Below are 27,995 nucleotides of genomic sequence, written 5' to 3'. Positions count from 1 at the left end.
AAATTCGCTTCGCAATACAAATTTCCGCCTTAAGAACTCGCCTCCAGAACAAATTACATTCCCATGCCAAGGTTCCACTGTAATATTATTACCTGTCTTCCACATTCCAGAGCAGGCCTTGTGTTTATTATTATTTAAAGGTGCTTGCTCCAGCATACTCCATTTTATTACACTGAGTAAGTTCCGGATACAAAAACAGGACATTCGAGACCAGAAAAAAGTTCTCCTAAGTATTCTAATGATTTAATTGCTTATGTAATTCGTAGAAAATGAAGTTTCCGTTACTAAAAATTGCCCATTGCAAGCTACACAACATACACATTATCACCTTTACGCTGGAGTTTGCTGTATCCTTTAGCATTACAGATGTTATGCAAATCTGCTTCGGGATTATCCTCCGCTTTTGAACAGCCTGCTTTTGCTTTAATCTGCCTTGTAACAAGCTTGTCACTTGTCCATCAGCATGTTCAGCAGTCATTCTCAGAGTAGTGTGTGTGTGTGTGTGAGAGCTAAGCGAAACATTCCAGTGTCATTAGTAAATGTGTGTATACTTGCATGTGTCTGTAAAACACAATTCAGAGATGCCTTCAGGGCCTGAGTTCCGAGGTAATTTCACAGCACAGTGAAGAAAAAAAAAAAAATGAAAGCACTGAGAACTCAGTGTGTGTTCTTCAGTGGATCACACCACCACACCATAGCATTTACAGCATGCTATTTCTTTGCTTTTTCCTCCGCTCGCACTGAGCTCATGGTGAGCAGGCTGGCGATTTGAATGAGCTCCACGCTAATTAATGTTAATGAATTGGCTCAATAAAGCAGGCAGATGCTAAAATTGTGCAGTTATGAGAGTGGATCTAATATCTTCCCTGTTTACGGTCAATACGATGAGGTTCTATTGGAGATAATCTGTGCATGAACTTGTAAGCAAACCTAGAATCTATTGTTAATTTATGGTACTTCATTCTAGCGGTGAATTTAGAAGTTGAGTAGAAAGCTAAGGAATTATAGAAGGAGAAGAACATAAAATTCTTTTCTGAATATGTTTATTCAGACATATTACGGCACCACAGAAACAGAAAGGGTTTAAGAGCCTTGCTTCAGGGCCCGACTATGGCAGCTTGATGGTGCTGAGGCTGGAACCCCTGACCTTCCGATTCAATGTATTTGTATAGAGCTTTTAAACAATGGCCATTGTCTCACAGAAGCTTTATAGAAATATAAAAACATAGAAAAAAGTTTAAAGCTAAAGTTCAGAAACCCAAAGCTTTACAGGATACCAAGGAATAATGGTTTGAGTAAATGAATATGAATAAGGTAGGGGATTTCATATGATACAATGATACATAAGATTTTCTCAAGTATACATAAAATTAAATCGGTCCTTGGATGATAATTTTCTGGATGTTAAAGTACCCAACATTCTGCTAAATGAAAACTTTAACTGGGTATGGATATTTTATTAAATACAACACGATTTCCACCAATTAGGAACAATTCTCAGTCATTTCCAGTAAACACAAACACTGCCTATGCTTTGACATCGCAAATATGAAGTTCTTTCAGTCTGTACATCTTTCACAAGCTCTGTTAATTAAGTGATAATGCAGCCGTGTCTGGTTTGGGGTTAGTCAATCTTGCTTAGTGCTTTGTTTATAAAGAGCACACTGTGATTAGTTGGACGGCTAAAATATACAAACAGGAAGCTTGCAATCTGAAGTCCATAAAAATATCAAATGTTATCCAATTTTCTAACTTTCGCTTACCTCACCATCATCAAAATCGATTATTTTTAATTACTTGAGGGTGCCAAAAGTAGTGGTCACGTATAAAGCAGAATGAATTGCAGACACCGACTCCTCCCCCGGATGCACTTTTCTTTATTAGCCGATTTCACACTGGAAGCGAGTGCTGAATATTTCTGCGTATTTTTCAGCCCTATTGTATTTGCCAGCGAGTGTTTTTACTGACCTTGCACAATGTCCTTGTAAAGGAAGAGGAAGAGATAAGCGAATGCTTGGATCGGGTATATTGGGAACCTTGACTTGGGAATGACTTCAGCTTGTTACCGATCATATGTTGGTTAGTTAGTGTGTGTGTGAAAGTGTATGACGCTATGTTACACACAGGTTCACGGAGTGATTTATGACCTTCCTGGAGTTGTCAGTAGCGCACCAAATACCTCTCCCTCGGGCCTCTGCTTGCAGGGGGAGGAGTAAGCGTTCCTCTCATCTTCCTTTCTGTCTCTCCCTGGTTCTCTCTGTGATTCAGGAGCAGTTCTGACTTGCAGGAGATCTGAGGTGAACTGCAACAAGAAGAAGTGGAAGTTGTTTTATTTTCTGATCTGTAAAAGACTGGAGAGGGGAGAACTGGAGACCAGGCTGCTCCAGTTGAAAGAGGGTGAAAGTGTGTGTGAGTGTGTGATATTGGAAAGGCCATGTCTGCGGTGGTGAGGAGAGCACTGGGGAGGAGGTGTCACTATTACGGGCTGCTGGCTCGCACCAGGCACTGGAGGCAGGGCCGCTCACGCAGCAGGAGTAGAGCAGCCAACAAGGGTAAATAACACTTACGGTTGTCCTTCCTGCTCCTACTGTGTGCTAATGTACACTACTGTTCCATCGTGCACAGGAAGAACAACACAACATAGCAGCACAAAGTCTACTGTATCTGTTTAGTTTACTTCTGGAACTTATTTATATATTATTAATACATATATAAATTTATAATTAAGTTAATGTTCAATATAGATTTAATCCATCATGGACAGTAGATATTTCAGTACTTCTATCAAAAGCGTTTTTTTTTTTTTTTTTTTGAAGATGGAGTGTGTATGTGATGCCACATGAGTCCAAATTCTCTCTCCGTTGAATGTCAGTGGTCAGTGTTTGGTAGGATGGACCTTCGTTTCGGAATGTTGGTTATTGGTTCTATTGTACAGTGGCCGAGAAGTGCAAAAGGAAATAATGAATCTGAAAACAAAATAAAAAATCCGGAAAAAATAAAAAAATAAATAAAATCCGAAAGCAAAATTAAAAATCTGAAAGCAAAATAAAAAATCCGGAAAACAAAACAACAAATCGGAAAACAAAATAACAAATCAGAAAAAAACAACAAATCCAAAAGCAAAATAACAAATCAGCAAACGAAATAATGAATCTGAAAACAAAATCATAAAGAAAATTTACACATTTGTGAAAATAAATTTAAAACTACATCTATTCCCTCATAAAAAAAACAAAACAAACTCTGTAGAATGGAGCAACTTCTCTTTAGGTCTTATTCAGACATTGGGAAATCACATTCCTGTAGTTATTTTTTGTCTGTACTTGCATTGATTCCATGGACATCTCTAATTGAAACTGATTATTTACTCGAGTGATGTAGCTGAGGATGAGGAACTGTCAGGGCTACAACACAGTGCTGCAATTTCTACATCTGTGGATTGTCTTTCCAGGAGCATAACAGGTAGTAATCAGTTGTCTAGGAATGTTCACAGCCCTCTGGATGTTCAGCAAGGTGATTATATACCATTTGTTCTTCTTCACAGAATCTTCAAAAAAGTCGATTCTCCAATGCCATACATTCCAGTCCAGTCTTACTGACTTACACTAAATACTTTGTTAGATCATTTTCACAGTGGGATGAATCCAGACATTTTACCCAGACCATACCTACAAAACGATGTACTGTAATGATATGTGAATAAGACCTGTTGATCCTTATGTACTTTTCCGATTGAGGCTGTAATCTCTGAAAGGGATGTATGTCTCGTCACACTTTGGCTCGTTGTGTTGCCTTGAGCTACAAATGAAACTACAAAAGCCCTAACAGTTAGCAGGAGTTTCTCTTGGCCATACCTTTCTCAGCCTTCTAATCAGTGGGAAAGGCTTTTCATCATCGGAAGCTAGATTTGGTGGCTTTGCAGTAGGATGCTGTGCTGTTAGATACGTGAGGTTTCTACGTGGAGGAGGATTCTGGAGTGGTGAAAGGAAATAGATGTAGTATACACTCTGTTTCTGAAGGTTTCCTGTGATGTTTGGGTGCAGTGATGTTAGAACAGTGTGAGAATTTCCTGTGAGCTCATTGGTTTGGCAGTTTGCCCTCGTACTGTGTAAAAGGGTAATTGCCAGTGGACTCAAGTGTTGTGGGTTCATAAAGGATGTAATTCCTCTTTTTGATTTATTTTTTTTACACAGACCCTGAGGTGACATGGGCATATATTTTAAATGAGACGTGTCCACGGTATAATATATTGAACCTACAAGTTAAGCTTATCATGGAAAACAATTAATATGAGATTGTAATGTAATGACCATATATTACACAACTAGTGTATATTAAAAATTGGTGATTAAGAGCAATGACCTAGAATTATACCGTTGTGAAAATCTTATTTTTAGAATAATCTTAGAATCTCTATCTTAGAATTAAATAGATCTACTGTGGCCGTGTTGGTGTGGTAGCATAAATACTTTACTCAATTTTACCGGATTTTCACACACAACAGGCTCTAGAGTTTCCCCACAGCAGAAATGCCCTGAAGCGACTCTTTACAACTACTCTTTACAACCGTACTGAGCAGAAAAGCATGGCAGAATGCACAAAGCTTGAGGGCTATATGAGCTACAAAGGCATACCGGGTTTCCATCCTATGAGCCAAGATCAGGAATCTGAGGCTAGAGTGGGCACAGACTAAATACCACATATTCAGTATAGCGTTCTCACTATTATATTCATTTTCATGTAACATGCCTGAGCATTGACGTTGGTCCATCGTAGCCAACATAAGAATTCATGAGTTTGTTACCTCATTAATATGTTAATATGTAAACCTGTGGATGCAATCTATTAATTATAGTATCCACGTCTTATTTAAAAAGAAAACAACCGCCATATCACCTCAGAGACCATCTCTCTCTTTTTTCTTTGCTCATTTGGTTCTTAGCTTATTTTTTCCCTCCTTCTGCTTTTTCCTTCTTTGAGTATCTCTCTATTCTCTCAGTAGGCCATGGTCTCTTCTGTTGAGACTGCTGCACACAGCTCCTAAGTGTGTATCTCTCCCCCATCTCATCGCCTCTGGGGATACATGTTTTTCAACAACTACAGTGATTAGAGCTTTTCCTCAGCCATTGTGTCTGAGTCATAAAATATGGAGGAACAGTTTAACACCGGGTAATAGTGAATAAATGAAAAAAATAAATAAATACAATAAACGCACCTTTGCTTTCATTTCAAGTATCTGCTCATGTCATTTTAAGCAAATAAATTGCTATTTATTTATTTATTTTTTTGTAAAAAGCCCAGAAAATACTACAATTTTGAAATCTCAGCTTCTATGAATATACAGGAATAGTATCTGGCATCCCAAATAGCTTCATACGGGATGAATAGCATAAGTTAACTAGCATTAACTCGCACAGTTAGCTTGCGTTTGTCAGCTAAACATAAAGGTACACGAGAGTTGATATTTAGATATCAAAACCTGTAACAATTATTAAAACTAAAAAAAAACAAAAAACTATTAAAACAATTTAAGTTTACGGTAATTAGCAGAATCTCTTGCTAAATGCTAGTTTGTAGAATTTAAGTAGCTCTGTATTTTGTTGTTGTTTAAAGTGATTTGTTCGGCAGTTACCAATCCTGACTAAATATGCCATAACCACCACAACTGAATCCATTACTATTTTAAAAAATGTTTACTTCACGAGCTGAGCTAAAACGTGACGCTCCGTGAATTTTTATGCAAGTAACAAATAACGATCCCATTTTTTAACTTTAGGCATGCTTTTTTTTTTTTTTTTTTTTTGAAATTTTGCAGTGATGTGATCAAATGCTAATAAAATTCCCCTGCCAAAAAACATCAGCTCATTTGAATAGGGAAAAACACCAGATGTGACTTTAGCCCTGAAAAGTTGATCCTTAACCTAAAGCTTATAGAAAAGAAGATTGGCTTTATTCTGGGGGGAAAAAAAAGAAAGAAAGAAACATCACTTGTCACATACTCTTGCCAAAATCTGAACTAATGTTATAAAATTACCCCTGCATTTTTTCCCCGAATGCGAATAAATAATGCGTTGAAAGCCACTTTAGTGCAATTTCTCCTCTGTTTCAATCGACTCCGCTCTCTCACGCTAATAGCGCAGACCTCATTGTCCGTACGTCTCAAAGATTTATTACAGTTCACTCCTTTGAATTACAAACGTGAGGAGAAATTTACGAAACGTGCCAAAAGAACCTCCATTTCAGCGCTTCACAGCAGACTCACGCTGGAAGTTCAGAGTCAAGACGCTTGTTTAAAAAATTCATCTGGATTATTTGACCTGATGAAGAAGTTCAGAGATGTGTATACGCTAGTAGAATGATGCATAAAGCCTAGCAAGAGAGAGGGAGAGAGAGAGAGAGACAGAAATTCTCCGATATTAAGTAGAAGCGGTGCTGTGTGTGATTTGTGCTGCATGTGATGGAGTGAGAAAAAGAGGACAGATCCAGCAGGAGTAATTGACTTTTCAATGCTGCGTTCCCCATCTGCTCTCTCTGCTGTATTCCTAATTCCAGCTGCAGGGAGCTTACTCTCACTACGCTTGTTTGTTTGTAAAATTGCTTGCCTAATGATACTCTACCATATAAAGTTCTTGTAACTTTAACCAGACGCTGCTAAAGGGCTTTCCAATTCACAGAACGGAGCTATTATTGCCGCCGTTATTGCGTACCTGTTATCATCACCTGCTCTTCCACAGTGCTGCTGTATTCTCAATGCTGATTGGTCAGGTTTTTTTTTATTTATAACAGCAGCTTTGACATCCCTGTATATATTCACTCCTTTCCAAAAACCTAAAGCTTGTCCCTAAATCCAGTCACCTACTATATCAGGAGAGACCGGACAGCAACCGTTGGCGTCTCCAGGTGGGCGTGTTCAGTGACGTGACGAGGTTGAGAAAAGTACAGAGACTTGGTGCAGAGGCTACCAATGAAAGTAGCACACACTATTATATTATTATGTGATGCAGATATATACATTGTTAAATTTTATACACAAAGCCCAAATCTCTCTCTAAAATGTTTCAAGAACACTGATTGGTTGTAAAGTAGAACATTAGTAGCACCACCCACTCATAACTGCTATTACTATGGCCACTAGTAATAGGACTGCCCACTATAGCAACATGTCAACATAGTAAGTATGAACATCTTAGTTTTTTTTTGTTTTATAAATATTAGATCTTAGCTATGAAATATTTGGAAAAACAAAATCCTATATTTCTTCTACCAGTAGAAGAAAGCGATAGCCTCTTTTCTCGCCATGTTTGCCGCAATGACTCCCTCCAGATGAGTATATTTGCCTTCTGTATCTGCCGTACGCTGCAGCAGCTGTGCCTGTCCACAATGTGCCGTTACTCCTACTTAAGCTTCATCCTTCAAAACAATGTGCTGCTCTCACTGAGCTGTACTCACATCACTACAGCATCCATCTGTTCTGTTCTGTTCTGTTCTGTTCTTCTCTTTCCTTTCTGCTGTCCCTGCATTTGACTTAGGCTTCATAATTGCTGCGTTTTGAGCGTTAGTGATGCTGAGGAGCTTTGCATCACATCTGTCTCCAGTTTGCTGGAGAGTCTGACGTCTTGATGCTGGAGAACATGGCTAGCAGATCCGTCACGTCACCTCCAAACAGATAAACACGGCTATTATTATCATGTCTTTAGCTCAGTCCTGAAACGTGTGAAACGTCAGATCTCTGGATACCACGGATCTTTTCATATCCAGCTGTTTGTAAAAATTTCGCAGCATTTTGTTATTAGACTTTCTCCTATAAATGGAGCATCTGCTTTACACATAAAATCATACTAAGCCGAAGAAAGTCGGTGGACTTTGAAGAGGCCATGTGCATTTAGATTAAATACAAATGAGCCAAGTGTGAGTTTGGCCTTGTTGACCAGCCAAATGTGACATTTTCCCACTGCAATTTTCTCTGAATGACGTGGCCCTCGCTCAGATCCAGCGTGTCCTCTGCACACTTCCTCTATACGTCTCTCTCCCGCTTCTCCTGGGTCATGTGTCTTGATCAGAGGAGATTAATGGGGTTCTAGCAGCAGGCGTTTGTGCTGCTGTTCTCTGATGGATGGCTCGTGAGGTTGCCTGAGCCTGGCTTGATTAACGTGCATGCGGTATTATTCCGTCCTGTGTTCTCTCACGCTGTGATTGCGTTGTGTTGTACTGAGAAATGTTCGGCGAGGCCGAATGTTTCGTCTCTACCTGGAAACGAAAAGATACAAAAAGTAGAAGGCAAAGGTGATTTCTTGCTAGCAAGAAAAAGTCATTTGCTGGTTATTATGGATAGAAAAGCTTTTCTTGGAGACAAGACAGAAGCTTAATCTGAGACATTGTGTGTGCAGATGAATTAGCTTAAAATAGCAGATGGATAACATTTAATAGTCACATTTTTAACTTCAGGGATAGTTCAGTTTTTCAGATTGCAGTGATGGGATCAAATGCTAATAAAATTCATTTGCTAAAAACATCAGCTTATTTGAATTTGAACAGCAGATGTGATACCAGATGTGATTTTAAGATTTCCACCTAAAGCCTAATCTTTAGGTTAAAACAAACCCAATTCTTTTTGGATTTGGTTCAAATCGAATATGAATTTATTAATAAGTGTCCCTCAGGTAGAGACTTTTGGTCTTTTAGCCAAAAAAAAACCCGTCTGTTCTAACCACAGATTCAACTTTGCTTGGGTTGTTAGCGTGTGTCTGATCAGGAGTGGAGACTGGTGTGAAGAGAAGCTGAGAAGAATCACTTTACCTCACTTGCAAAGCACTGAGGCTCTGGTGTCGCTGCTCATTACACGAGGAAGCTTGCAAGTGCTCGATGGCCTTATGCAGCTTCTAATTGCCCTTTAACGATTCACATTTGCACAGAACTTTATCTGTCTCGAGCGAGAGGCTTAATGACAAAAGAATGGTGGAACCAATTACAGCCGCGCATGCTAATATCGGTGTCACGCTAATCACATGGACGCTTGTAGTAAGCATCTGCAGCGCTGTGAGGTTCCTGTGAAATCTCGGACACGGTGTTTACATGCTGGACTCCTTTTCCGCACGTTGAGCATTCTGAAATTGAATTAAAGCACTTAGTTTTTCTGTTCGCAGTGTCGCTACGTGTTAGCATTGAAAGGTTGGAGTGTGTTCCTTGCTTGTTATGTAATGTCATATTTGTGCAAAGGAGTGTTTTGTTATCATTTGATTGCATTCGGGCCCACAGGGCGCCGCACTGGTCATGACACCACACTGAGCATATGGATTAAGATGTTACGATAGCAGCCGGGCTAATTAAGATGATAAACAAGAGTTGTTGTTTGGCATCTTCCTCCCATGCATTCCAATCTGTTCATGTAGTGAGAGGAATGACGGTGGGAATGCTGGAAGAAACACACATTCACACTGAGGACCATGACGGAGCGTGTCACTTTTATAATAATCTACAGCTTTATAATGAGAGTAATGGCTGTTTTCTAGATATTGTAAAGTTGCTGAAATCTGTACCCTCTTCAATGTTGACAAAGGTTTTTATATTGCCTTCAGAGTCAAACAATCAAAAACAACTGACCATCAGAATTGACCATCAAAGCAAAAGTGCATGTGTTGTTCTGATGATCATGTCACCTTATGATGCAATATATTCATTCGTTCGTTGAACCCTAATCTTCCGATCAACAACCCAGGGTCGTAACCACTTGAGCTGTAGCTGATCCACCTACCTGAATGTTCTTTGAAGGTGGGAGGAAACCAGAGAATGCAAAGAAAACCCTGAGACCCACAGACACACAGGAAGAATGTACAAAACTCAGCTCAGGATCAAGCAGGAAGGCAGCAGTGCTACCCAATTAGGCCTCTAAGCCATCCCATTTTAATAGAATAAAATCCGACTTCAATACATTACCGTGATTGGCTTGTGGGTGCAATCGGCATACAGCACAATAGGCTGCGTCCCAAACTGCATACAATTGTTCTAAATAGTCGGCTAATACCATATTAAAAGTCAGAGTTGATGATATACGTGTTATTACTAAACATAAAAGTCTCTGTAGTTGATTTTTGGTGATTTGACGTCTGCTTGTATCGACAAACAAAATGCTTCTCGTCGTGTCGTGAAAGTTATTAGCAGGCTAATGAATATTAACTAACACTCGGCGTCTGTTTTATGAATATTAATGACTGGTAGGAGGTGTCAGTGAAAGCTGGAAGTGAGTTCGAGAGCCAGAAAAAGTCAAGCTGTAATACTTTACTAGGAATATAATGTAGGCAGGATTTTCACCGACACTCATAATTAATAATAATAATGATTAAAAAAAAAAAAAAAAAAAAGCCTGATAATAATATGTGAAATAACTCAATGTGCAATAACTCAATAACTGCCACCATACAGACCCCTCATGTGCAATAACATAGAAGTGTACACTTTACTAGAACTGAAGCCTTTATTATCGCCACATATACATTACAGCACAGTGGAATTCTTTTCTTCGTATATCCCAGCTCAGAAAGTTGGGGTCAGAGCACAGGGGCAGCTATGATACAGCGCCCCTGGAGCAGAGATGGTTAAGGGCCTTGCTCAGTTGCCTAACAGTGGTGCTGGGGCTTGAACCCTGGTCCTCAGATCAATGACCCAGAGCCTTAACCACTTGCACTCATTGTACTGTTACTGTTTACATTGCACTGTCAAGTTATATTTTTGAATAGTTGTATATTATTTTGGCTTCCACGACTGGGACCTCAGTACTTCACGTACCATTGATCTGGTTGATCACGGAAAGATGTCCTGACCATTGTTATTTATTAAAAAGAAACATGTTGCTTCTTTTTATCCATGTATAGCTACATTAATTCTTGCAGAATGCCCATAAAACAAACGATCACTTCTGTAATAAAAGGAATAAATGGTTGTTCCTTCACCATCACATCACTCTTGAGGTTAGTAAGATGTGATGTCACCATGTTAACAATTAGACACCTTTTTTTGTAATTAGTGTACGTGGAGTATCCACTATACGAGCCGTTGCGTTAACTGTTACTATGGAAACAATAACGTTATCCGACAAGTGAATGAATCCAAACCTGTGGTTTGCCTTGCAGCTGTTGTTGAAAATGAATCAGCACATTCTGACCAGATTTCAGCAGGACTGTGGAATAAAGGTTCTTTAAATAATAGTTCTGGGGGAAAGAAACCATACAAATCAGGCATGTTTACAACTCAGTTTGAACAAATTTCCACCTAAACTACCTGTCAGTGTTCCAAACCTCCAAAAATCTGAAACCCAAAACATGTCCTGACAAAGCTTGTTGAGTGGCAGGTTCGGTTAACGTCCTTTCCACATAGTGATTCAACTCTTCTGTTCCAGAGCCTTGGTATTCATATAATCCTCCCAGCAAGAGAAGTAGAGAGCGAAACCCAGCAAACTGAAGTCCCTGATCTTGTTAGCGTCTTATCTTCCGCAGTGAGAAAGGCAGCAGGGCAGAGCGAACCCTGGCACCTTTGAATATCTGCAGAAAAGATATGAAAGGACGAATCTCCTAGATTCTTTCTTTCAGGATGGCTGCGCACATTCTCTTTCGGGTTTTTTTTTCTGTTTAAGTAATTGTCCCCTCTATCTTTCTGCCTCTTCCCTCCATCTCCATGTATAGAGTCAAAGACTGGAACGGAATGGCCGGACATGAGATAAAAATAACATGGTTGTGCGTAGCCTGTCCTGTTGTGTAACAGTTGTGTAATAACCAGGAGGATTTGGAGTTCTGACCTGCCGAGACCGAGTGGCTATGATGAGCAAAGCACTCAGATTAACACATCTAACAATTTTCTGGATTTTACAGTTCAAGTGGTTAATGTGATGAGAACACTGTTGCTAGGCAACTTGGACTTATGGAGTTGAGCATAAGAAAAGTAGGAAAGAAAAATGGCATTTATTATCTCATCTTATACGCAAGTCTGTTGAAATGAATTTCTCTGTTTATTCTAGCTTGTTAGCATGATAGGGTCACAGCACATGGGCAGCCATGATGGATGATGCTCCTGGAGCACAGATGGTCCTGGGGCTTGTTCAAAGACCCAATGGTGGCATCTTGGAAGTAGTGGAACCTGAATTTGTGACTTGTAGAGAAACCACTGGCCAAATGGATCACATTAACATCCTTGCATGCTCTGAAGTACAGTACTATTGATTTCTTTTTTTTTTTGCTGTTACTTTTTATTGAAGGAAAAATAATAAAGCTTCCTGCTGTATGTAAATAGAGACAATGTGACGCCTGTCAACTAGACAGATCGGGAGCATTTCAGACAACTTTCCATTGATTCGTAATACGCTTTTATTCTATTTTGTCAGCTATTTTTTTGTATTTACTGCCATTTACTTGTGAATGGTCTCTAAAGGTTTCTAATTCTATTTGCTTGCTAATGATGGGTTTTAGGTTTTGTGCTCAAACAATGGAAAAGTGACGTTACACAAAGACATCGGCAATATCAATTTTTTTTTTTTTTCCATACAGTAAGTTTCTCCACACGACTGAATATTTTAGCTTTTGGAAAATGAACACAAGGATTGTTAGTTTTGTCTAAAATGGATTTTGTTTGAAGGAAATTATTAGTATGCTACAAATCTTTCTAAAGTTGAACTAAAATTCATACAATAGAAAGGTAAAAATGATACACTTGCCCTTAAAGTGGTGATAAAATATTTGCATCTTCATAGCACAAACTAGCAAATAAAAAGTAATGTTATTTGCTACTAATGTTAAACAACTAATTATTTACTTAGATAGTGCATGTAAAACCTCAGATGTGTTGGTAAATTAGAAGAAGTACTAAGAAAAATCACTCTCTAATTAAACCTAGCATTGATTGCTAACTAAGAGGGCGCTGGTGGCTATCTATCTGTCTATCTATCTATCTATCTATCTATCTATCTATCTATCTATCTATCTATCTATCTATCTAGATTGGGTTATTCATATTACTCCTCCCATAAGCAAGGAAGCAAGGGAAAAAATATTAATAATAATAATAATATTAATTTCCGTTTGAGTCAATCCAGAGGAAATTCTAAAGACTTCTGTGAGTCATTCCAAATTTTTGTAACTGGTTATAACTGGTCACCCGACTCAGTTCGTCAAGCTGATTTTGTTTGTTTTTATAGAGGTTTTGGGCATTTACAGGTTGTAACTGGTTAGACTGGTTCTAACTGGTCAGACTGGCTCAGACTAGAAGACCATCTTAGGGTAGTATGAGCTGTTTTGGTTAATCAGGGCTGTTAATGGTTCACATTTGGGGTTTCATTATTTTCATACAGGTGACAGGATTGTCTTATTTGTATTTATTTATTTTCTTCCCATACGGAAAAAGGTAATAAATCAGTTTATATGGTGCTTTAGCATATGTCCTTTTGGTTCAGTAGGAAACAGATGCTGGAAGCAGGTTGTAATTGTAAGTGTTCTGTGAGGATTGCTGACAGCGCAGATATTTAATATGTTAATGTTTTATCATTTAGAGTTTTTAAGAAGGCTCGAAATTATAATTAGGCTCTTTTCACTCTCTATAATAGTAAAATGTTTGCTGAAAGCGTAGTTAATGCTATAGAGCAGTGTTCCCTGTCATTATACGTATTTGAAAAAGAAAAGGTTTTAATTGAAACTCTTTTTTTCTCTCTTTTCAGAGTCGCCTTCTGAGCGGGTGGGCCGTCGACGCAGCATGCCTGGCACCACTACCATGGACAAAGCTTCGTCCACCATCGAGGAGGCCTCCTCTGCGGCCCTGAGAGTCACGGTAAACTAGAACCACTGTTTTAAAAAAAATTGCAGTTTGTGTTTTTCTTTATACCGTTTCTTATTTTCTTATATTCTTTGGACTTATTTTTTTATATAAAAGGTTTTACAAAACAGAAAATCGCTCCTGTACCAAATAAAGCAGTGTGTCTTTATTTTTTTCTTCATTTTTTTTGTGCCAATGATTCCGTCCTTGTTCATGATGATTAGTGACCCTGAGGGCAGTGTATGTGACTCAGAGGCTAATACCTCACCTGGGTTCACACCAGTGAGCTGCAAGGTTAATCCCTGCAGATGTGGTGCGTCAGGATAATGCAGGTGTCATAAAACGCACAAAGCCGGAAAAACAGACGGTTTTCTACTGCCTTCACATTACATCCCCCCTGCCGTGTCGAGCCTGCAGCTTTGTCCGCTGAGTCTCCTCTGTCCTGACCCTGGGACTGCCGGCTTTCAGGCTATAACCCAGCCTCAGCTGGCCTCAACAACCCTGAGGGCAGCCTGAGGGCCAGAAATCATTTGGCTCACTGACAGCCTTAAAGGGATCACGCGATTGAAATTAAATTTGTGTGATAAAATGGCTAAGAGGAGGCAAAAGTATCCCCCGGTTAGAATGATGTAAATCACTGCAAGTGGGCTTTCATTGGATTACATTGTGGTATTATATCATTTTATAATGGTATGCTTATTGCATTGTTGCCTGATATCGTGGTAATTGTGGTCATATTTCTTATGAGCCCTTTTGGCTCTGGGTTTGTCTATTTCTTGCTTCACAATCGAATCGCAACAAATCTAATGAAAAAAGGACGCATGCAAATATCTTGAAAACTGATAAATACACACATATTTATCATTATGAGATGATTGGAAGCAAAATAAGCTAACGCTCGGTTATACTAATGCAATTATTTATGTATTTATTTGTTGAAGCTATAAATGATCTGCTAATATAACAAGCTCATTCATGCACGATATCAAATGCGTGGATGATTATAGAGACCAGGAAAGTTTACCTGTAGAAAAGAAACATCATTTCTACAGTAGTGAAAAACCACAAATGTGTCTGATTTATTTATGTCTTAATGAAGAATTTTGTGCAAAAGCTGTTGCACATTCTATTACTTTTCCATTAAACCTCTCCACTGTTTTCGTCGCTTGTCAAGTAAAACTCATTGAAACACTATCTACCATCAGCCGCATGCCAATCAATGCCAAACTGCTCAAATGAAGAAACGGAGCTGTAGTCTTTAATTTCACACTTCCTGTGACTCATTCGTTCGGCTCACAATGATGTTATTCATTCACCGGAGTGAACAACTTTCATTTCCGTCCCTTTTCCACGATGACTGGGTAAATACTGTATTATCTGTGTTTGATGGTCAGATTATTATTAACATGCATTGCCGCTGTGTATTGTGAAACAAACTGCATTAGCTCTGCAAAAATAAGCAAAAAAGGCACTTTCTATACGTCGGATTTAAAAGGAGCAGTTATTAAAGGGATGCATAAATAAACAATGAAAGAGCGTAGGGGGGGATCATTTAATGAACCGCTTTATTAAAAATCCACCTCTAACTCTTACAAAGCACCGTCACTGACATCTACATCAATGCTTAATAAAAATCTCCTTAGAGAAAGCTTCTCCAGCAATGATTATACATTTATTTTGCTTAAATTAGAAAGAAAGAAAGAAAGAAAGAAAGAAAGAAAGAAAGAAAGAAAGAAAGAAAGAAAGAAAGAAAGAAAGAAAGAAAGAAAGAAAGAAAGAAAGAAAGAAAGAAAGAAAGAAAGAAAGAGCGAGCTTATTGTTAGGCCTATATCTCAGGTGAATGTCCGAACATTAGAGTACCTGGATTGATGAATGAATGAATAAGTAAATAAAGAAATAAAAGAAAAAATAAGTAGATAGATAGATAGATAGATAGATAGATAGATAGATAGATAGATAGATAGATAGATAGATAGATAGATAGATTTGGCATGGTGAAGCAACACAACAGTAAATTATCTGTCTGTTGCTGTAGAAGATAATGAATCAGCTCATTAATATTCAGATACATTTGAATACTTAATATTTTCGATAATTACCATTTGAATGGAACTTTTTAAAGAATTTAATAGGCCAAGAGAGAGACAGAGTGTGTGTGTGTGTGTGTGTGTGTGTGTGTGTATCATGGCTACAGCTGGTTGCCCGCCTCTGCTGCCTGCTTTGTCTTGCTGTCTGCAGCACATCCTGCCTTTATGGCTGTCTCTCAGTTGCACCCATCAGGATAGAGAGAAAGCCGGATAGATAATTGCGTGTTACGTAAGATGGCTTTCGGACAGCGAGTCCTGCATCACGGCTGGCACCGATGACAGTGCAGACAGATTTGTTTCAGTTTGTTTTGTCATATTTGTGTCTACTCTTTGAGACCACGGTTTCATTTCATTGTTCCTGTACGAATTTAGAATACCTTTTCTGAGTTATTAAGCAGAATAACGCCTGCTGCTCTTTGATTTCCCTAGACGTCTTGCTTTTTTTGCATTCCAAAAGCTGAATGCATTTCTCTGGAGTCCTTCAGAGGGATTAAAGCGCCCAAGGCATTTTCACAGTCATTGTGTTTGCTCTCTTCCTGTATTCACAGTCTGCCCTGCCACGTCTGTGCTATTTACCCTGCAGAGGCTCAGGTAAACAAGCAGCCTATTCAACCCCATGCTGCTCCTAATTACACAGCCAAACTAATGGCAGGATCCATTAGGAGACGCCGAGCCGATCGGCCAGTGTGTACTCCACGTAAGCATGCCGGCATGAATACGCCAAGCGCATGCTGATGTGGGATGTTTAGATGTGTGTACTGGGTTCCTGTGGGGCTCTTGGGAAACCCTGCTGATTCTGTCTGCACACACGACTCACGGTGTTGAGAGCTGCATTAATGGAGCAGGACCCGGAACTTGTTGGAACGCCCGTGGCGTGAGGAACACAGCGATGCTCAACTTCATTTCTCAAACATGCTGAGATGTACTAGTGATGTTAGGAGATAAAGATTAGGGCTCCCTGTTCACCCCTAAAGTTTCTGAACTGCTATCATACACTTACTATCTCTCCCTTTCAATCACTCACACACACACAAATAGACGAATCCCAAACTGAACCAGACCAGACAGTCTGGCTTCCGGCTGTGGATAATGCTGTTAGATGGATTGTTTCCTCGGTTGCTCCGTCTGATGTAGGCTTTTAGCACAGGCGTGCTGTAGATTACAATCTGCTCTAAGTGATATCTGATATGGAATTCTTTTTTCAGCAGCAGGTAGCCACTCTAATTGGTTTAGGGCAATTCTTAGCGCTCCTTCCCGGAGCTGTCAGTCATGAAAAAGGATACCTAAGGATAAAGTTTAAGGAGATATTTGAAGTTTAAGTTTAGGCTTAAGGATCATCTTTCAGTGTTCGTCAAATTTTAAATGTTAAGTAGAAATCAAACTACACTCAAGATTGTAAAGAATTGATTCGGCAAAAGTTTCTTCACATACTCAATTAAAACAGAACGCTTGTATTTAGGGCAGTGGTGGCTCAAGTGGTTAAGGCTCTGGGTCGTTGACCGGAAGATCAGGGGTTCAAGCCCCAGCACCGCCAAGTTGCCACTGTTGGGCCCTTGAGCAAGGCCCTTAACCCTCTCTGCTCCAGGGGCGCCGTATCATGGCTGACCCTGCGCTCTGACCCCAACCTCCAAGGATGGGATATGCGAAGAAAGAATTTCACTGTGCTGTAATGTATATGTGACAAATAAAGGCTGTTTCTGCTGTTTCTGTATAGGCCAACTGTAAAGTTCATGCTTATGTCTAGCTAACAAGTAACAGATATCTATGTAACAAGCTCCGTCAATTACATAGTGTCTCAATGAATCAATAAAATATGAGCTGTACCAAAAAAAGCTTTAACATTTTGGTGTCAGCCATCTTTGAACGTGAATCTTATTTCCTTAGCTTAAGAGATTAAATTCACTTAAGTGACACACAGTCTCCCAAAGTTTGTAAATTTGAATTTGTCAGATATAAGCTACTGTATCTATTAAATTTAATTCAATTAAATTCAATTTATTTGTATAGCCCTTTTAACAATGGACACCGTGAGTCAATTTTTGTACTTTCTGCGCGAGAGCTCCCTCCGGGTTCGAGGAAGAATGAAACGTCTCTACGCTCGTGCCGCTCCTCTCCCTCCACACCGAGCACATTTCACAGAGGGTCACCGAAGTTTAGTTGCACATTAAACTAAAATGAAACAGAGCAACTTACTAAAGTTTGTGTCAAAAAGACGTTGTGTGCAGCCGGAGGAGAAAGATAATTCCGATGTTCAGGAGCCATGAAGCTCGAGTAGTAAGGAGCTCTGCTAGTGTTTATTCACCTTTTACTCCATCACCAGCAGCACTTTATTCTCCAGCGTGTACCTCCCCTATACACCAGTGTAAAAGTAAGCCAATCTACATTTTCCTACTATGTAGTTTTATAGTCATTGTTGTTCATTTCATGTGGTTTATATGGCCGTTGAGCCGTATATCAGACAGTTTACATACTGTCCTGCTGATTTGATAATGGTGTTGCGGCGTGTCTGTCAGATGTGCGCGCACACGCGTGTGTATGTATGTGTGGTGTGGCTGCTCATGCTGTTCTTATTGTTACGTTCTTAACATTGCTTACGATGACATACAAGCTTATGCTCTGATTAAATGGTGGTTTGCATTCAAGCAGGTGTAGTTATGTTGGCTTATTTTGATAAAAGATGCATTTTAGGCTAGGCCCACCCAATTTTCTCTGGGCCACCCACATTGTGATTCCTGGCTACGCTAGTGGTTTAAAGACAATGATAATATCTATACTATATATATATCATATATAGCTGAGATATTGTGGAACTAACAGTAAAGGCCTCTTGACTTACTGAAAGGTAAATACTCGAGTGGACAGAAAGAGAAAAGGTCTTGAAACACATATAGACATAACAGTTGTCTTGTCTTGTGGCATCTCCTGTGCTGCTCAGCGTTTGAGTCAATTAAGATCCTCCGGGGTCATTGGGAATTTCGATACAGCGCTGCATCCCAGCTGATTTGATTAACAAAATGACCTCACTAACAAACAGTGCAGTCTTTTAGTGCTGTATTGGTACATGCCTATAGACAATGCAAACTTCGCCAGACCAAAGTGAGTCTCTGTGGCTCTTCTAAAGCACTGAAACAGCCTTAAAAGCCTCATTGATCAAAGTACATAAGCAGTACCAAGAGGCAGAACACTGTGTGCCCTCAGTGCCATTACTATTTGGAATGAAGTGCATGCTTGAAGTGCTTGAGTGAGTATTGGACAACATGCAGCTTTGGCTCTGTCCCAAATGGACCTCTGGACTTCGGTGATGTTTTTTAAGGTAATGACGTCTCATATGGTGGAGGGAGTGTACAGGTACATTTTGGACACATTCCCGGACCAGGATGTTCCGTGCTATTGTCTTCAGCAATGCAATGGCTTTTTAATGATACTGGAAAAGAATTGTGAACTTGGTCGTTATTTATTCTTGTGCTGGTGCAGTGAACAATAAAACTTAACACATTCTTGGTTCTGTATTCCATAATGAAATGGAAATCGTCTCTTCGCCATAATACGAACAGCACAATATCACACTGATAACAATGAATGAATGTCAGAATGATGCTTTGTATCATCAGTGAACATGTGAAGACTTCGGCAAGAAGGAATTAGTGTTTAGACTGTAATGAACTCTGATCTTTTAGTTGCTCAGGAGCTCTTGGTTGCACAATTCCACTCGACTATAAACAGCTGTAGAAAGGACATTATTTCCATTTCTGTTATTGTCACCAAAAATGAGGATGGGTTTCCTTCTGAGCCTGGTACCTCTCAAGGTTTTTCCCTCATAACTTCTCGGGGAGTTTTTTCCTTGCCACCATTGCCTCAGGCTTGCTTATTAGGGATAAATGTTAGGGATAAATAGTAACTTAACTTTAGACTGCATCATTTTTATTCTACATTTCTGTAAAGCTTGAGCTTTGAGACAATGTCCACTGTTAAAAGCGCTTTACAAACAAAATTGAATTGAATTGTAATCGGTAACTTCGTACAAAACGGTTTGGAAAGTGGGATGAGAATTACTTCTTGTTTTGTTTTATTGTAATCCAAATTCTGCATAATGACAAGTGTGACACTTCTAATAAAATACCAGCTCATCCCCTCTGTGATAAAAACACTTAAACCTGGACAGCTATGAATTAACACAACAGCAGGCAGCCATCCTGATTGATTAGGAATTCTTAGCGCTTCCTCCCTGACAGGTCTCCCAAATGAATAGAGAAATGTTGAAGACAGGTTTGGAAGGAAGTGTTTTAGCCTTTTCTTTGAATCGTGCTGTTGTAAAATTTAATTATGAGGGGAAACATACCTCATTGCGATATCATGCACAGCAGAAGCTTAATAATGGCTTCTATAAGGCTAAACATGTATTTACACATTCATCCACTTATTCAGTTTTAATACAACAATACATGTTTAGTGTCTAACATTTTTGTATGGTAGGTAACTAGCTCTAGAAAGGGTTCTAGCTAACAAGTAATGGGTAAAAAAAAAAAATACAAAGGTCTTGTGGAGTCCATTGAAGGGTCAGAGCTGAGAGGAACCTTCACAAAATACACAAAGCTTTACGTTATGGCTGATCGGTGTAGAAATGCTGTGTGTATATTAACACTGTATAATTATAACACAAGATTTTGCTCATGAAACTACATGTGAGGGAACGTTACAGCAGTACGGGTGTATAGAGGTTGCACTCTTTTGAACCCAAAGACTCCTACTGTACCCTTTTGGGAACAGGGCATCCATCTAGTTTAGGCCTAGTGTAAAGATTAGAGAAGAGAAGAGAGAGGAGCGAAAGTACGAAGAATGTAAGAAAAAGGCAGACTCAGCAGGTAAGTATGAGAAGAATTTGGCACATAGACACAATTGAGCTGAAAGTATGTAGCAAGCTGGAGGCTGAGCTTTAGACAGGCAGGGGGTGGCGGCATAACTGAAATCTCTTTATTTATTTCCCTTCACCCATTCGGAACATTTTGCTGAATTTGCTGAATATTTACAAAAGTTGCTTCCAGATTTTTCACAGCAGCATGCTAGAATGTTTACTCTACGTCTCTATGTGGTTTCCGGTACGTACATGAGACGTTACTTCGGTCCAGCTCTGTCCTGTAACTCCTTCTGACTCTCCACCTGAAAATATTCATTACAGAAATGACTCCTCATCAAACATCCGACCGACTCCTTGATTAATATTTGCGCCTGGAGGTTACTCCAGCAAATGTCGTGGTATTCAAAGTACTCAGAGGAGAGGTAACACTTCAGCAAAGTATCACATGTAGCTCTGAGCTTTGCCTCCGTGCCTCTTCATAATCATATCATTGTTCCTGACAGGGTAATAACATGCCTCCTCAATGTGGCAAAGTTTGGAAATAAGGATGGAAGTAGAGGGTTTTGACATTTCCGACAAAATTTCAGGTGATTAAGAGTTCATATTCGCCAACCTCCGGAGCTCACAATCTGCAGGAGCTGTCATTAGACCTTTCCACACGACATGGTATGGTATTATATGATATCTGGGGGGAAAAAATAGGACTCTATTTGAATAGCTATTTCTGGCGTTTTTTTGTGGTGCAGCAAAAAAATTTTATGAATCTGACAAATCTTCCAGAAATATCTCATTAATCTCATAAACAAACAAAAGAACAATCTAATGGAATAATTAGGTTTTCGTGAAGCTTTTTTTTTTTTTATTATTGTGAATGCTGTGGCAAAGATTGCTTGATTTTGTTTTTATTTTTGCAATGTAGTTTTTTTGTGCTTTTCTAGCAGGAAATCTTGAATTTGCAAAATTTCTAAAGCTTCTAAAGCAAAAATGTTCAGTTGTGCCTCATATTTCTTCATAAACTGGACATTTTAGAGAAAAAAACATGAATAAATTGTACACATTAAACATGTATTGATGTAGTGAAAGAGATGTGCAGTACAATCAAACAAAAAAACAAACACAAATAAGCAGATACCTATTTTCATTCACACATTAACATAAACATTTTAACACTTTAGGCTTCTTCTCATGTACTTTAAAGGTTCTGCGTAGAAACTTATACCAGATTGTTTCCTTAATTTTCCAGTGGATCCTGAACAAACCCTTGAAGAACACACTGAATACCTTGATTTACAAAAGCATTTACAGGTTAAACCTAAACCTCCATGGGGTTATTTCATCCAGCCATTGTCTATACCCGCTTTATTTGTAATTAGGGTCACGGGGGTCTGCTGGAGGCTATCCCAGCACACACTGGGCAAAAGGCAGGGGTACACCCTGGACAGGTCACATGTAGACAGACAACCACACACACTCACTCCTATGGGCAATTTAGAATTAACCTAATGGACTGTAGGAGGAACCTGGAGTAAACCCACACAGGCACGAGGAGAACATGCAAACTCCATACAGAAAGGCCCCTGCCTGTTTGAACCCGGGATTCAAACCTAGGACCTTCTTGCTGTAAGGAAACAGTGCTAACCACTAAGCCACCGTGCTGCCTGGGGTTATTTCATGAAGACATTTAAAACATCTTTCAGCTCTCATCATACAACTCTATCCAGTTCACTTATTTGGCATCTTGTTAAATAAGTTTTCTCTTAATCTGAATGCCTTTAATTTCCTTAACTACAACACATAAAGATGATAAACCTGAACTCCTTAATTAACATTCTTCTTGAAAAGTAGTAAGAATAGATAAATGGACTGTATGAGAAATAAAAAATAAATGTTTTTTTTTTTTTTTTTTATCTGGAGCAATCATTAAAACACTAATCTGAATCTTGTACCTGGTGTAGGGAAAAGAATTCTGGGATTGATTGTGAATACAGACCTACAAGTCAGACAGTGTTTTCAGTCACTGTTACACTATATGACTGTGACAGTAGCAAGGATTTCTTGTGATGACTGAAGAAAAAAGCCTAATTGAAGTGTCTGGGACAAATATCCTTCCATCCATCCAGTTTTTTGTACCGCTGAAGAGCTTTCTGTAGAGCCTGGAGACGATCTCAGGGGACTCGGGGGGGCTTAAGGAGGACACCCTGGATGTGGGAGACAAATGTGCTATCTACGAAGCCACCATGACTCCCATCTGTGACAGATATCATTATTAATATAACAATTAATAATAGCTGATTTGTTAACAACAGTCCACTAATTTCAATGGATGAACGGCGTTCAAAGAGTGCTTATATTTATATATTATTTATATTAGCCACATTATAGATAGATAGATAGATAGATAGATAGATAGATAGATAGATAGATAGATAGATAGATAGATAGATAGATAGATAGATAGATAGATAGATAGATAGATAGATAGATGTCTGTGTTCTCCACAGAAAATTCCAGTTCTAACAACAGTCCCACTGAAACACTAGAGTTAGGGCATAACATTCAGGTCTTTAAATATAATATTTTACTTGTAAAAGCTCATCAAATGCTGATGAACAAAAAAACAACAAGGACAATATTTTCCCATAAGGCATCGTTAAGACAAATGTATAAATCGATGTGAGCTGGCTAGCCGACAAACTAGCTATAAAGGCTTCTATGTAGGAGCTAGCAGAAGCAAAAAGAAAAATTCCTCATTATAAATTTCTTATTTCTAAAAACTGTCGTTTTAACGCAATATTGCGTGTGATTATGTTGAATAACGGCACGGCTGTGATTACCTACAGTATTCCTGCCTGTGGCTAAATCGCAGCCTGTTTTTTTTTTTTTTCTTTTCCCCTTTACAACATCTTTGTTTTTCTCTGTTTGCCCACAAAGCAGTGATTGTATCACAACACTCATTTAGAGGGTTTGTTAAAGCCAATCATTTATTCATTTCCTCTGATTCTATACACACACCCGGTAATTATCTCAGTCACTAATTGTGTCTCTAGTCCTGTGTTCTTAATATAACGTGCAGCTCCATTTTTGTCTGGTTCTTCTCCTTTAAATTCATGTCAAAATACATTTAGATGTCTCATGTTTATGAATCTGTATTTAATCTCGTCTGCGTTTGTGAAGCTGCACTTCACTCCTCTTTTTGCCAACCAGTGCACCGGTATTTTTTCTTTCTTTTTTTTTTCCCCTCTGCACATCTCTGTCCTTCCATGCCAACCCACAGTTTCCATGGTAACACCGACTTTGAGGGGCGTCTCACATCAGCAGCCTGAGCAGATGTGAGTGTGTGTGTGTATGTGTGTGTGTGTGTGTGTGTGTGTGTGTGTAGCTCAGTCTGCACGGTAACCCACCTCTCTGCCAGACGCCACGGATGAGAGGAAAGATTTTGAAAGAGGAAAGAGAGAGAGGGGGAAAAAAAAAGAAGATTTATTCACAGATGTGCCGGATTGGTTGCCAGTGTATTGTGTGTGTGGGTTTTTTGTTTTCTTTTTTTGTTGAAGAACGCATGAGCTGAGTGTTTGCGTGTCTCTGCCGCTTCCTGTCCAGGGCTTCCTGAGCCGAAGGTTGAAAGGCTCCATCAAACGCACCAAGAGCCAGCCCAAGCTTGACCGCAACAGCAGCTTCAGGAACATCCTCCCGGCCTTCAAGAACACCGACAATGACAGGTAACACACACACACACACACACTCTCGAATGCTGGCTTGCGTGCACTCATTCAGAGCTGCGCTGTATTTAATGGCTGCATAAGGAAGTCAGCATTTTGTTAGGACGAAGCAATTAAGCATCACCCACCAGATGTTCATGCATTTCTTTGTATCTTGTAATTTAATATGGATTTTTTTTTCCCCCCGAATCATTCACAAATTCTGACACGTTGAATTACCCTGGAAGAGCAGAACAGTAAAAATGCAAATGATTGAGCTACCTTTGAAGTACTTCTTATTCCTGCTATTCACAAAAATGTTAGTAATGAAAAGCTAACATTCACGTTTATTAAAAAGTTTCTTCCGCTTGTTGCGGCTCGTCGCTTTTTCCTGTGCCATGTCGATATAATCCTCTACATTAGGCCCAAAACATTGAGCATCTCTTAGACTGCTGTTAGCAATCTTTAGAACGACTTATTACAGTAATAAACCCTTTGAGTCATCTCTCGGCGATGAATTGAGCTCGGCTTGTGTGTGTGTGTGAGAGAGAGAGAGCGAGAGAGAGAGGGAATTGGATCACTCTGAGGATGAATGGTCCAGCTGCAGTCTAATTTGTGTGAGATAGCCTGTGAAATATATCTATCCCTTCTCAACTGTACCCGAGAGCTTTGGAGGAGAGTTGTCACACACTGGAGTCCTCATCGTACAGGTTTTGTAGCGCGTGGTGTAGTCGATAAGACGCTGAATTGGATATAAAACCTGGATGTTTCTGACAACGTTGTCATGTTCTGCTTTTCAGAAAGTGGAAGTATTGTGACCTTATTGACCACATCACTGCTCCAGAGTCCTATTCAGTAGCAACTAACAAAGAATATTATGATGATGTATAATGAGGTGTGGAAGAGGTTTCGAAGAGGGTGGATCATTACGTAATTAATATTTCCAAAAAAACTACAGGGTGGAGGAATGATAAATGAATAATCAGGCCCACCAGCATGTAAAAGCTCCAGTCTATACTGCCTTGTATTCAGTGCCCAGGCTAAAAAAATATCGCTAGCTAACATACGTTCACACCACAGTTTGATTTGCATAGCACTTTTAACATTGAACATCAATTCAGAGCAGCTTCATAGAATATAACAAAAAGTTCAAGATATTAGACTATATTATATTATATGATATCTTAATATTAATATTAGACTTTATTTGTAAATTTATTATTATTTATCTCTAATGAGCGAGCCTGAGGCAAGGAAAAACTCTCTGAGATGTTATGAGGAAGAAACCTGGAGAGGAACCAGAATCAAAAGGGCCACCTTACCTCCATTTGGGTGACACCAGAGAGTGAGAATATAAATCATTATGAACAGCAGAGAGTGTGAATTATCAAAGACTATCATGATTATGAATAATGTCCTTTCTACAGTTATATACACTATATTGCCAAAAGTATTCGCTCACCTGCCTTGACTCGCATATGAACTTAAGTGACATCCCATTCCTAATCCATAGGGTTCAATATGACGTCGGTCCACCCTTTGCAGCTATAACAGCTTCAACTCTTCTGGGAAGGCTGTCCACAAGGTTTAGGAGTGTGTTTATGGGAATTTTTGACCATTCTTCCAGAAGCGCATTTGTGAGGTCACACACTGATGTTGGACGAGAAGGCCTGGCTCTCAGTCTCCGCTCTAATTCATCCCAAAGGTGTTCTATCGGGTTGAGGTCAGGACTCTGTGCAGGCCAGTCAAGTTCATCCACACCAGACTCTGTCATCCATGTCTTTATGGACCTTGCTTTGTGCACTGGTGCACAGTCATGTTGGAAGAGGAAGGGGTCAGCTCCAAACTGTTCCCACAAAGTTGGGAGCATGGAATTGTCCAAAATGTCTTGGTATGCTGAAGCATTCAGAGTTCCTTTCACTGGAACTAAGGGGCCAAGCCCAGCTCCTGAAAAACAACCCCACACCATAATCCCCCCTCCACCAAACTTTACACTTGGCACAATGCAGTCAGACAAGTACCGTTCTCCTGGCAACCGCCAAACCCAGACTCATCCATCAGATTGCCAGATGGAGAAGCGCGATTCGTCACTCCAGAGAACGCGTCTCCACTGCTCTAGAGTCCAGTGGCGGCGTGCTTTACACCACTGCATCCGACGCTTTGCATTGCACTTGGTGATGTATGGCTTGGATGCAGCTGCTTGGCCATGGAAACCCATTCCATGAAGCTCTCTGCGCACTGTTCTTGAGCTAATCTGAAGGCCACATGAAGTTTGGAGGTCTGTAACGATTGACTCTGCAGAAAGTTGGCGACCTCTTCGCACTATGCGCCTCAGCATCCGCTGACCCCGCTCCGTCAGTTTACGTGGCCTACCACTTCGTGGCTGAGTTGCTGTCGTTCCCAAACACTTCCAAGTTCTTATAATACAGCTGACAGTTGACTGTGGAATATTTAGGAGCGAGGAAATTTCACGACTGGATTTGTTGCACAGGTGGCATCCTATCACAGTTCCACGCTGGAATTCACTGAGCTCCTGAGAGCGACCCATTCTTTCACAAATGTTTGTAAAAACAGTCTGCATGCCTAGGTGCTTGATTTTATACACCTGTGGCCATGGAAGTGATTGGAACACCTGATTCTGATTATTTGGATGGGTGAGCGAATACTTTTGGCAATATAGTGTACGTCGGGTTACAGGAAGAAGCCTTTGTCAGTCACGTGTAAATTACAGCACAGTGAATTTCTTATCTCTGTATGTACCAGCTTGTTAGGAAGCTGGGGTCAGAGCTTGGGGTCAGCCATGATACAGCATCCCTGGGGTAGAGAGGGTTAAGGACTATGCTCAAGAACCCAACAGGGGCCATATGGTGGTGCTTGGGTTTGAGCCCCAAACCTTCTGATATAACCAGTGAGCCACCATAACCCCAAAATGCTGTTTCAAGCCAGCCAGGAGCACCAGAGGTTCAATGCTTAAGGCTGTTGGTCCCTTACATTTACAGTATTTGGCAGATGCCCTTATCCAGAGCAACTTACAATTTATCTTAATTTTTTTATTCATCTGAGTAATTGAGGGCCCAGTAGTAGTGGTAGCTTGGTGGATCTGGGATTCAAACTCACAACCTTCTGAGTTCAGCAATAGTACAACACATTAACCACTAAGCTACCACATCCCTGAGTATGGCCCTTAACTCCCTCTGCTCCAGGGTGTTGTAATATAGCATCACTAATCTAATTAAACTTAAACTAAAAACTAAACTAAAGTAGTGTCATAACATATGGTGGGCTAGTTAATGTAAAAGTGTATTATTACAAAATAAACATAAAAAAATACAACAAATTATTAAATGCTGTGTTTGGCTAATATTGGAAGTGGGAAGTTGGAACTTGGAAGAATTACTTCATTTTTTAGCCTCCACACTACAATTTGTGGCAAAAACATGGAGACGAATTCAGACTCTATGGTCATCTTTTGTTAATAACACTTTAGCCATCTGACTGTGATGAGTGATGCGTGTTTACATCGACAAAACCATGAACTGTGTAGACAATGTTAGGAATTTAACAAAC

General features: G+C 39.6%; 1 protein-coding gene across 5 annotated transcripts in view; it reads left to right on the top strand.

The window, feature by feature from the left end:
* dab2ipa (DAB2 interacting protein a) overlaps positions 1-27,995 on the top strand; it is a 119,754-nt gene that overhangs the window by 32,455 nt on the left and 59,304 nt on the right. For 3 of the 5 annotated variants that reach the window (XM_058389815.1, XM_058389816.1, XM_058389817.1), the window contains exons 2-3: positions 13,697-13,806; positions 24,331-24,449. In XM_058389815.1, coding sequence (XP_058245798.1) covers positions 13,697-13,806; positions 24,331-24,449 — 229 coding nt within the window. Of the gene's footprint in view, positions 1-2,252; positions 2,553-13,696; positions 13,807-24,330; positions 24,450-27,995 lie in introns of those variants that run through there. The other 2 variants (XM_058389813.1, XM_058389820.1) reach the window with 2 other exon arrangements.

This window comes from Hemibagrus wyckioides, linkage group LG05 (genome assembly GCF_019097595.1).
Source record: "Hemibagrus wyckioides isolate EC202008001 linkage group LG05, SWU_Hwy_1.0, whole genome shotgun sequence".
Classification (NCBI taxonomy): Eukaryota; Metazoa; Chordata; class Actinopteri; order Siluriformes; family Bagridae; genus Hemibagrus; species Hemibagrus wyckioides.
This window is presented reverse-complemented; position numbering and strand designations above follow the sequence as displayed.